Source organism: Schistocerca cancellata, chromosome 3 (assembly GCF_023864275.1).
Source record: "Schistocerca cancellata isolate TAMUIC-IGC-003103 chromosome 3, iqSchCanc2.1, whole genome shotgun sequence".
Lineage (NCBI taxonomy): Eukaryota > Metazoa > Arthropoda > Insecta > Orthoptera > Acrididae > Schistocerca > Schistocerca cancellata.
In genome coordinates this window covers 293,813,469-293,825,733 of record NC_064628.1, presented here as the reverse complement: position 1 = coordinate 293,825,733, position 12,265 = coordinate 293,813,469, and the positions used below count along the sequence as shown (strand labels likewise).

The window sequence follows — 12,265 nt, the reverse complement described above, 5'->3', positions numbered from 1 at the left end:
TGTTTTTCTTTGTCCATACAGAACTGTGACCTCTCTGGAAGTGATCTCCATGAAGCTAATTTGCGGGGAGCAAATTTGAAGGATGCAGCCTTTGAGCTTATGTTAACACCATTACATATGTCACAAACTATACGCTAGAGCATCACTGTGCTGTTATTGTAGTGGAAAAATATTAACGTGTAACAGTGGAAACAAGTGTGCAGTCAGTTGTATAATATGATTACTTTTCCAGAGGCATGAGCATCTTTGTTAAGTTTTTTTGTATAATTGTATATTTGTTGAAAGATGTTAATAGATAGTGTGTATTTACTTTTGAAATTGCAACCTTTGTACAGGAGAAACATTTTAATGTTATCACTGGAGATATTTATTTGTAAATATTTTAATATTTAGTGGCCTCAGAGTGAAAGAAAATTGTACAGTGTAACTGTAATGCAGAGTATGCATTATGAAGGAAGTGTCACCAAATTTTGTTACCATTTTTTACAACTAGCTGCAAATGCATTATTAAATAGTACAAGCTGATATATAATATTATTTTTAGAGTCTGAATATACAAGGAATTTGATTTCTTGTTATATACTGAAACATGTGTTCATATATCATGCTAATAAGAGCATGATCTCATTATGTAAGAAGCATATACAAATATGCAGTTACTTACAGTTAATTCTTCCCTATCTAATGTGATAGTTTTGCGGGTCTGATTATACTGGTGGCTGTGAATAAGTGACACAATTATGGTATCTTAATAATCCCCAGTCACTTATTTTTAATGCTGTCACACTGAATACTCCAGTTGTTTCCGTCTTCTGAATATGCTGTTTTGTATATGCTTTCTTATATATGTTCAGTGCAATATAGTGTATATCTTATAGAATCTGATTTTTGTATTTTGATTAAATTATTAGTGTTTAAATGCCAAAGCCATCTAAATAACTATTGTAATAACAGCTTAAAAGTAGGAAAAATATTGAAAGATACTTCGTAGCATATCAGAATCTTATTAGGTATGCGTGTTAAATGAGTGTGAATATGCATCCCTCAATAGTCGACATCCAGATCCTGTTAACGAAAATAGGACTTTGTGAAGACTAATCTGAAATCCCTGATGTAAGATTGACACCTGCTTTTCAAAAATGTCAATAGAAAATTCTGTGCATATGTTTTGTTGCAAATATAACGATACTGAGATTGTTCTTTCAGTAGGCTGTTTTTAATAACACAAACCTTGTTAAACAATTTTCGTAAGTGGCAGTTCCTCTTATTTATATTTTACTCAGTAATTTGTTTGCAAGTGAATTTGGTCAAAATATCAGGCTAACTGCTGAGGATCTACGTGACTGAGCTCCTCATTTGTACTTGACATATCTGTTCCTATGCCACAGTTTATATATACATGATTCAGTACATCAGGACTGCAATTTAGGTGAAGTAGTTATGTTTAGTTATGTTTGATAGAGCAAATAAATGTCATTTGCCATGTGGACAAATCTTTATTGGTAGTACTTTTCCTGACATTCTTCACCATAAGTATTTGAACAGGAATTCTTTCACTGCTTTCAGTTTTTTATAGTATAATAATAGGCCCCCTTTTGACTGTGGGTCATGTGCTCCCTTTTCTTCATCGGTCAGTTGTTAGTCAGTACACTCTTTTCTATAACTCAAGTTTGTATCACAAAAAGGAAAACTCTCTTGAGGAAACTAAAGTTATGAAACAAATGGTTCGCCAGAAACTTAACTTTAAAGGGCGAAATATAAGAGTACTGATGATGGCCAAACACAAAGCTAGGGGGGGAAATTTCTACCTTTTGAAACAATTATCTCCTTCCTCAGGAAGGAAAGAGATGAATTGGCAAAGGCTGGAGTAGAAGGGAGGTCACTTGGACCCCAGGATGAGGGGGGGGGGGGGGGGACCCATCTGTTAAGATATTAGGGGATACAAGATAGACAGAGAAGTAAGGCAGCAAGAGGTAAAAGTGCTGTGGATACTCAAATATTGTACAGTTGAAACTGAGAGAGGGTTACCAATGTCCAGATTGAAAGTATCTTTTGGCAGGAAGAGGGAAGACTAGCTCTAATCAAGGCTTAAATACACTGCTAAAAGTGCTGCAAAAGTCTTGTGAATTATAAAAAAAAGGAAAAAATTGTGTACTACGCCTGTAAAAAAATTGAAGAGCAAAGCATTTTGGAGAATTATTAGGCATAATATAAAAGCAGCCTGTGAGAGAGAAAAAAACCTTATATTCATCTCCCTGGTGACTGATGAGACAAGTGGCCTTAAATTCAAATAATTGGGTATTAAATTAAATGAATAATTCCTAACAGTTGCAGAAAATACAACAATAGAAAATGAACCACTACAAGTAGATCCATTTAGGTATACACTACATTACAACATTGTTTAACTACACTGCTGGTTGGGGGAGGGGGAGGGGGGGGGGAAGTAATTTTGGATGACACTTTTTTTGGTTAAGCCATGAACATCTGAAATCTGCTACAATTTTTTGTATTATACATGTTTTGGAAAATTTTTAAGGTCAAATAAATTCAAAAACCTCTTTCTAGGTTAAGCTTTTGCACACTGCACTAGAATAGCTTTGTCACCCTCCCAATCTCTGCAGTTTTCTTGTCAGACCCTATGCTGCTTCTGCACCCATCTCCATAAGCTATGGCTGCTACCCCTGTGACCTTCCCCTCTGCAAGATTTGCCCTCCTACCACCACCTATAATAGCTCTGTAACTGGCAAAACATATACTTTCTTCCCCAAGACATCAGTTTCTCATAACTCTGCAGGTGGGAACTAGCACTACAACATGTCCTTGGTTCTTGACACCCACCTGGCCTTAATTTACGTTAATTTCTTCCGTCTCAACTTTTATTTACTGTAACTACTCTTTGCTTCACTCTGTTTTAGTTTTATACATCTTTCATTGTCTTTCCTGTCTTTTTCACTGCCCCCTCCCACCTCCCACCTCTCACCTCTGTTATGTACAACACACTTCAAGCTTCTCGCTGTTATTAACTCATTTTTGATATCTTAGTAGTAATCTTTGTTTTGAATATTACCCTGTCTTCCACTTTAAGCTCTCAGGTTTTCAAATCTCGCCCGATGCAGTCCCCAACAATCAGTCTTTCCTCTCCCCACCCACGGTTCTGGGCGACTTTCCCAAAATCTACCTCTTTTCCTAGACCTCTCCAGTCCTTTTCCTTCACCCTTCCCCTTCAACCCTTGAAGGAACCACGAAAGCTTGTCGATCACAACAGTCTTTCATGTGTGTGTGTTACACCACCGCTTGGTGAGTACATTTTGTATCTATCCAATTAAATAATTTTATCAGTAATTGATTGTTTCCATTGTTACATATATATTCACATATACACAATATAAGCACTCACATATATATGTAAATATTGTATATTTACAACGAAATAATATATTCTCAGGTATGTGGCCACTGCTATTCGTGCTGGACATTGCGGTGCCAAATTATTCTGTCTCTCCTTTTGTTTGATTTTAATTTTGTGTATTACATTATGTTGCATCTTACAGGGGTAAATAAGAAGAATTTCAGATGAATATCATTGAATTTCCAACAACATAACAATACAAGTTTGATTTTAAATCATACTCTGTAACATTGCCTAAGAGAGATGAATAATAACATGAAGTTAATCCTGTGGTGAGATTTTCTATCAGTGTGAATTATACAAAATTTATTATTTGCGTTCTGTGGTGTGACTACATAAAGACATGGTAAATTATTTTGTAACTGTCCACTATTCTTTGCTATATTATACCAATTGATTTTGGTTATTATAACTTTTGCTAACAGTTACAAACACGTTATATCTTATATCGCTACACTTGAAAAATATGCAGTGGATTTATTTGGCATGATAAAATATTTTTGCCAAGCTGCTCTCAGAATGTGACACACAAAAGGTAACGGTTTGAATATTTTATAGTCACATCAGACCTAACCCACCAGGAATCTTATGAAAATTAATTATTTGCTTTGAAATTTTATATGAAATTCGGAATGCAGTCATTGCTCATCTTTGCAAATGTCTAGCTAAAAATTCACAATGAAATAAAATATTGTCTCCCGCATCTGATAATTTTACTGAAAGAGAAATGGATTAATGTTATTTCCTGTTAATACTTTATTTTTTTCTGCAGTGTAGGCAGGCTGCTGAAATATTTAATTTCTATGCTCATAGCGGTGGCAGCTTCCACTAACCATTGTCATGCTCTGCATCAAAAAAAGCTAAATTTGCTGAAAAAGTAGATATTATGGTTGGGCAAGCTGTCTACAAAATTAACAGTGCACTTTGTCATATATGATTATATTCTAAAATGTAAGTTTCTTATGATACACACCTTTTTACAGAATCTTGCCCCTATCGGTGGCTAAACGTTTCAGCGGGCAAAACACAGCTACTATAGGTAAAGATACAGCGCTACATGTGCCTGCACTCGTCAGCAAGTAAAGAACAGAGAAATTATTACCCTTGATTCGGTTATATATAATAGAGGGAAACATTCCACATGGGAAAAATATATCTAAAAACAAAGATGATGTGACTTACCAAACGAAAGCACTGGCAGGTCGATAGACACACAAACATACACACAAAATTCAAGCTTTCACAACCAACGGTTGCTTCATCAGGAAAGAGGGAAGGAGGGGGAAAGACGAAAGGATGTTTGTCAGACAAATGTCTGCTTGTGTCTGTGTATGTGCGGTTGGATATGGGTGTGTGTGCGAGTGTATACCTGTCCTTTTTTCCCCCTAAGGTAAGTCTTTCCGCTCCCAGGATTGGAATGACTCCTTACCCTCTCCCTTAAAACCCACATCCTTTCGTCTTTCCCTCTCCTTCCCTCTTTCCTGATGAAGCAACCGTTGGTTGCGAAAGCTTGAATTTTGTGTGTATGTTTGTGTTTGTTTGTGTGTCTATCGACCTGCCAGTGCTTTCGTTTGGTAAGTCACATCATCTTTGTTTTTATAGTGAAATTTTATCATCTTAGTTTCAGCAACCAATTTGTTTGTGGCAGTCTCTTTCTCTGCTGGCCACTGCGATGACTTTTACATCTTTACCTTTGCGTTTCACATAGAAATAAAAAATGGAAATGATGTTCAGTACACTTCATCATGATTTCATATATTGTTTATCCAGGAGATGTTAGAAACTTCTGCACGACAACACAATGGGATTGCACATCAAAAGCCACGATGTCCCTGGTTCTTCAAAACAAGTACTATGTGATGGCTCCCAAAACCACCTTTCTCCACTGTTACCACATCATGAGACAAGCCATTTTTGATGAACTGCACAGACTGTCACACCTGGGGTTTGCCCAAGAAGAAAGCTTCATCTGGCCAAATGTTGAGAAAGATTATAAATCTTGTATCCAAGCATGCACTGCCTGCCAGCAATCCAAAATAGGACAGCATGCACAATCATGACCCGGGGTTGCATAAAATATAATATCTAATGGAAACGGATTAAAAATTGCTGCTTGAATAATTAAAAGAAATTGGAAAGAATAATTGAAAGACATTGGAAGGTACACATATCCTGAGTGAGCTTTAACTGGCATCAATATCAACAGATCTTAAATATTCAATACATATATTTAGCATTTAACTTTACGTACTTTTTTTTTTGTTACTGCCATTGTGTGTAGAGCTTGGTACAATAATACTGATTCCGGATCTCCCCTCTGCTCACGCAAATTCTTCTTGTTTGTTTTGATCTGCTTGATGCAGGATTCTTGGCACAGGTGAAATGATGAACTTATGCGGTTATAAATGAACTTCGTCCCGCTAATAACTTTTGTAACACTTCTTTAATGTCTGGTTAGAATACACATTTCTGAACAATATTAATGCGGCAGAATTTTTTATATAGTGTCTGGGCTTACTTCCCTTTTTATGGGTTGATAACTCTGGCTGGTATGAGCATAGCCTCTATTTTTTGGTCATAGGAGTTATCCTATATGGTTATCAATTTACATAGGCATTTCAGCTTCCCTTAACATATACATACATAAGTTTTCTTTCATAACAGAGTGCTTGCTGTAACTGCATAGTCCCATTATTGTCAGTCAGTATCTACCCAGTGTTTAGCTTGCGAAGCATGCGCGTGTAGCTCGACGTCTGATACCGTCCCAGCTCGCTTTCAAACATTTGATGCAAAGAGTGCCCGTGTCGTGCATTCACAGTAGTCTTCACTGCACAAATTCGTGAAGCTCCTGTTCACCGGCGTGATCCTTTGTGAATCTTTTTGATGTGGTGACAACCGGTTTCCATATCAGCGGTCCGAGGAATGTATTTCATCTCATCGCTCTCACTTGTTTAGTGGGGACACCAGCCGTATATCAGACATCCATCGACAAGGTGAGTTTCTTGCCACTTTTACGACGTTGTCAAACACAGAAAATTCATGTTACACAAAGTATTGTCATCTTTAGTTCATCACACGCAGATCCACACATCTCAAACGCACACTTAACACTTTGCAGGCATGTTTCTTATGTTTTTGCACTTTGTTTTTGAGCGTCTTTCATACCGTTGCACTACACAAAATTTCTGTAGTGTCCTTTCCACATACAACAAAAACATACAGCTACAAAAGTAAACTTACCCTATTCATTTGCTGGCATGCCATTATCGTTGCTTATGTACATTAGTCTGATTGTCGTTTTGTTTTAGTACATTTTGTTAAATTATAATTTCATTATATTGTTAAATTCCAATTATATGAGTACACTTTTTTCTCTCATTTGGTTTTACATTCTTTACACAACATTCATAAAACTATAGATTCTGTATTCCTTCATGGCATAAATTGTCTTACATTTCATTTCAATTTACAGACTTCTTGTCAGAGCATATTTAACAGTTTCAAAGAATTAATGAAGTGAACAATAGTCACTACAATAGATTCTACGCACTTCTCACGCAACTACGTGTGGCTTCCCCTCTCTAGCATTCTCCAGGAAGGATCTACACACTACATGGTTGAGGAAAGTTCACGGAAAGGATTTATGTGCTGAGTTACATCCTATTGTTGGTCTTAACTGTGTTCTCAAGAACAAAATGGTTTGTTGTTTATAAACACATCGCAAACCTGACGATACCAATCATATTGTTATGTTCATTGTATTAAGGATAACCATTTAATATGCTGAGTTATACAGAGTTGTATCATCACTACTATATGTCATGTACAAAGAGCGTAAAGTAGCGTTTACATAATTAACAAACGTGCAAAAAAAAAGTTCAATGTGAATCAGGCATTTGACGCTTTCATGGGTAGTCAACGCTCACAGCAGTTAGGTTTTGACACCTTTATTATTTGGTAGTGCTTCACCTTAGTTCAGCATCGTGATATGTGACGTACTGAAACTGTTCTCTTCCACACACATTTTCACTCTATCACATTCATACATATCATGAACTTACAACTATATTTACTTGGGGTGCGGACATTTTTATGTTTGTATGGTACCCCCCATGAACCATGGACCTTGCCGTTGGTGGGGAGGCTTGCGTGCCTCAGCGATACAGATGGCCGTACCGTAGGTGCAACCACAACGGAGTGGTATCTGTTGAGAGGCCAGACAAACATGTGGTTCCTGAAGAGGGGCAGCAGCCTTTTCAGTAGTTGCAGGGGCAACAGTCTAGATGATTGACTGATCTGGCCTTGTAACATTAACCAAAACGGCCTTGCTGTGCTGGTACTGCGAACGGCTGAAAGCAAGGGGAAACTACAGCCGTAATTTTTCCCGAGGACATGCAGCTCTACTGTATGATTAAATGATGATGGCGTCCTCTTGGGTAAAATATTCCGGAGGTAAAATAGTCCCCCATTCGGATCTCCGGGTGGGGACTACTCAAGAGGACGTCGTTATCAGGAGAAAGAAAACTGGCGTTCTACGGATCGGAGTGTGGAATGTCAGATCACTTAATCGGGCAGGTAGGTTAGAAAATTTAAAAAGGGAGATGGATAGGTTAAAGTTAGATATAGTGGGAATTAGTGAAGTTCGGTGGCAGGAGGAACAAGACTTCTGGTCAGGTGACTACAGGGTTATAAACACGAAGTCAAATAGGGGTAATGCAGGAGTAGGTTTAATAATGAATAAAAAAATAGGAGTGCGGGTTAGCTACTACAAACAGCATAGTGAACGCATTATTGTGGCCACGATAGACACAAAGCCCATGCCTACTACAGTAGTACAAGTTTATATGCCAACTAGCTCTACAGATGATGAAGAAATAGATGAAACGTATGACGAGATAAAAGAAATTATTCAGGTAGTGAAGGGAGACGAAAATTTAATAGTGATGGGTGACTGGAACTCGTCAGTAGGAAAAGGGAGAGAAGGAAACATAGTAGGTGAATATGGATTGGGGGGAAGGAATGAAAGAGGAAGCCGCCTTGTAGAATTTTGCACAGAGCATAACTTAATCATAGCTAACACTTGGTTCAAGAATCATGAAAGGAGGCTGTATACATGGAAGAAGCCTGGAGATACTGACAGGTTTCAGATAGATTATATAATGGTAAGACAGAGATTTAGGAACCAGGTTTTAAATTGTAAGACATTTCCTGGGGCAGATGTAGATTCTGACCACAATCTATTGGTTATGAACTGCAGATTGAAACTGAAGAAACTGCAAAAAGGTGGGAATTTAAGGAGATGGGACCTGGATAAACTGAAAGAACCAGAGGTTGTAGAGAGTTTCAGGGAGAGCATTAGGGAACAATTGACAGGAATGGGGGAAAGAAATACAGTAGAAGAAGAATGGGTAGCTCTGAGGGATGAAGTGGTGAAGGCAGCAGACGATCAAGTAGGTAAAAAGACGCGGGCTAATAGAAATCCTTGGGTAACAGAAGAAATATTGAATTTAATTGATGAAAGGAGAAAATATAAAAATGCAGTAAATGAAGCAGGCAAAAAGGAATACAAATGTCTCAAAAATGAAATCGACAGGAAGTGCAAAATGGATAAGCAGGGATGGCTAGAGGACAAATGTAAGGATGTAGAGGCTTGTCTCACTAGGGGTAAGATAGATACTGCCTACAGAAAAATTAAAGAGACCTTTGGAGAGAAGAGAACCACTTGTATGAACATCAAGAGCTCAGATGGCAACCCAGTTCTAAGCAAAGAAGGGAAAGCAGAAAGGTGGAAGGAGTATATAGAGGGTTTATACAAGGGCGATGTACTTGAGGACAATATTATGGAAATGGAAGAGGATGTAGATGAAGATGAAATGGGAGATAAGATACTGCGTGAAGAGTTTGACAGAGCACTGAAAGACCTGAGTCAAAACAAGGCCCCGGGAGTAGACAACATTCCATTAGAACTACTGATGGCCTCAGGAGAGCCAGTCATGACAAAACTCTACCATCTGGTGAGCACGATGTGTGAGACAGGCGAAATACCCTCAGACTTTAAGAAGAATATAATAATTCCAATCCCAAAGAAAGCAGGTGTTGACAGATGTGAAAGTTACCGAACTATCAGTTTAATAAGTCACAGCTGCAAAATACTAACGCGAATTCTTTACAGACGAATGGAAAAACTGGTAGAAGCCGACCTCGGGGAAGATCAGTTTGGATTCCGTAGAAATGTTGGAACACGTGAGGCAATACTGACCTTACGACTTATCTTGGAAGAAAGATTAAGAAAAGGCAAACCTACGTTTCTAGCATTTGTAGACTTAGAGAAAGCTTTTGACAATGTCGACTGGCATACTCTCTTTCAAATTCTGAAGGTGGCAGGGGTAAAATACAGGGAGCGAAAGGCTATTTACAATTTGTACAGAAACCAGATGGCAGTTATAAGAGTCGAGGGGCATGAAAGGGAAGCAGTCGTTGGGAAGGGAGTGAGACAGGGTTGTAGCCTCTCCCCGATGTTATTCAATCTGTGTATTGAGCAAGCAGTAAAGGAAACAAAAGAAAAATTCAGAGTAGGTATTAAAATTCATGGAGAAGAAGTAAAAACTTTGAGGTTCGCCGATGACATTGTAATTCTGTCAGAGACAGCAAAGGACTTGGAAGAGCAGTTGAACGGAATGGACAGTGTCTTGAAAGGAGGATATAAGATGAACATCAACAAAAGCAAAATGAGGATAATGGAATGGAGTCAAATTAAGTCGGGTGATGCTGAGGGAATTAGATTAGGAAATGAGACACTTAAAGTAGTAAAGGAGTTTTGCTATTTAGGGAGTAAAATAACTGATGATGGTCAAAGTAGAGAGGATATAAAATGTAGACTGGCAATGGCAAGGAAAGCGTTTCTCAAGAAGAGAAATTTGTTAACATCGAATATAGATTTAGGTGTCAGGAAGTCGTTTCTGAAAGTATTTGTATGGAGTGTAGCCATGTATGGAAGTGAGACATGGACGATAACTAGTTTGGACAAGAAGAGAATAGAAGCTTTCGAAATGTGGTGCTACAGAAGAATGCTGAAGATAAGGTGGGTAGATCACGTAACTAATGAGGAGGTATTGAATAGGATTGGGGAGAAGAGAAGTTTGTGGCACAACTTGACTAGAAGAAGGGATCGGTTGGTAGGACATGTTCTGAGGCATCGAGGGATCACAAATTTAGCATTGGAGGGCAGCGTGGAGGGTAAAAATCGTAGAGGGAGACCAAGAGATCAATACACTAAGCAGATTCAGAAGGATGTAGGTTGCAGTAGGTACTGGGAGATGAAGAAGCTTGCACAGGATAGAGTAGCATGGAGAGCTGCATCAAACCAGTCTCAGGACTGAAGACCACAACAACAACATGGTACCTAACACTCGACAAGCATTTATCTTTCTTCACTTTAGGACGTGTCGATTCATTGTTCCTTAGAAGAAAAAACTTAATACTAACTTAAAACTAAGTCTTCATAGATAATATATAGTGGCTTGATGGTCACGAATACCTTTTTCATATATTCAACCATGAGAAAATGTATAGTGGCTTGATGGTCACCAATACCTCTTTCATATATTCAACCGTGTATTCATTTATGTGTGCAGTCGTGCTATCACAAACTCATTTAATGTCATGTTTGCGTCTTTATATACCTTATAAATCTGAAAGATAAAGCATATTATAGATGTGATGTGACCTCTTATTCAGTTTACCATTTATAGTGTACTCGTTTGTTTACCTGCAGCAAGAGTTTTCTGGTCCCTCAGTTATAATTAGTACATGTACTTTCAATACTCAAATTTGTAAATATGTAGATATAATGTGTATAGTAGTGTAACTTTAGTAAATATCTCATAGTTTGGGATCCCTTTCCATGTATATAATACGTTAGCTTATCTTTGTGTTTATTGTGTAGATACTCGTAGTTGTAGTACAGACTCTCCATTAATTTTCTATATCCCTGTTTATGCAAGGGGCTTTAAAAATGCTGGTGCAGGCCTTAGCTCATAGGGTTTGTTTGTTTCGGGTTCTCCAACACTTCCAGCTGTCTATCTGGTGCGCACACGCTTGCGGTTTGTTGACTAGATTTCTCCCCAATGTGCATGCGCTATGTCGCTCTGCACTAACGTCGCAGCAAGTTGTGTAGTGCATTACGCACTACCGTGTTTTTCACAAGTTCGTTAATTTGTTTATAACTGGGCTACACACAAGCTGAAGCATTGTATTTAAAGTATCGTCATTTCTAGACGCACAAAAGTAAAACTCTTCCTTGTTACATCCATTCACATTATCATTTACACATTTGACATATAAGAAAAAAAACCACAAAAAAAATTTTCCTTATCAACTATCAACATAATTTCTGGAATGTGATTTTACAGGATCCTAAATCTGATATTATTATACATTTATACAACTTAGAGGGTATACAGCCGTTCTGCAATATACAGGGTGGTCCATTGATCGTGACCGGGCCAAATAACTCACGAAATAAGTGTCAAACGAAAAAACTACAAAGAACAAAACTTGTCTAGCTTGAAGGGGGAAACCAGATGGCACTATGGTTGGCCCACTAGATGGCGCAGCCATAGGTCAAACGGATGTCAACTGCATTTTTTAAATAGGAACCCCCATTTTTTATTACATATTCGTGTAGTATGTAAAGAAATATGAATTTTTAGTTGGACCACTGTTTTCGCTTTGTGATAGATGGTGCTGTAATAGTCACAAACATATGGCTCACAATTTTAAATGAACAGTTGGTAACAGGTAGGTTTTTTAAATTAAAATACGGAACGTAGGTATGTTTGAACATTTTATTTC

General features: G+C 37.8%; 1 protein-coding gene across 1 annotated transcript in view; it reads left to right on the top strand.

Moving 5' to 3' along the window:
• LOC126174991 (BTB/POZ domain-containing protein KCTD9) overlaps window positions 1-1,494 on the top strand; it is a 32,987-nt gene extending 31,493 nt beyond the window's left edge. The window contains exon 8 of the mRNA XM_049921473.1: window positions 22-1,494. Within this exon, the coding sequence (XP_049777430.1) occupies window positions 22-138 (117 nt within the window). The 3' untranslated portion in view covers window positions 139-1,494. The remainder of the gene's footprint in view (window positions 1-21) is intronic.
• Window positions 1,495-12,265: the final 10,771 nt, after the last annotated feature.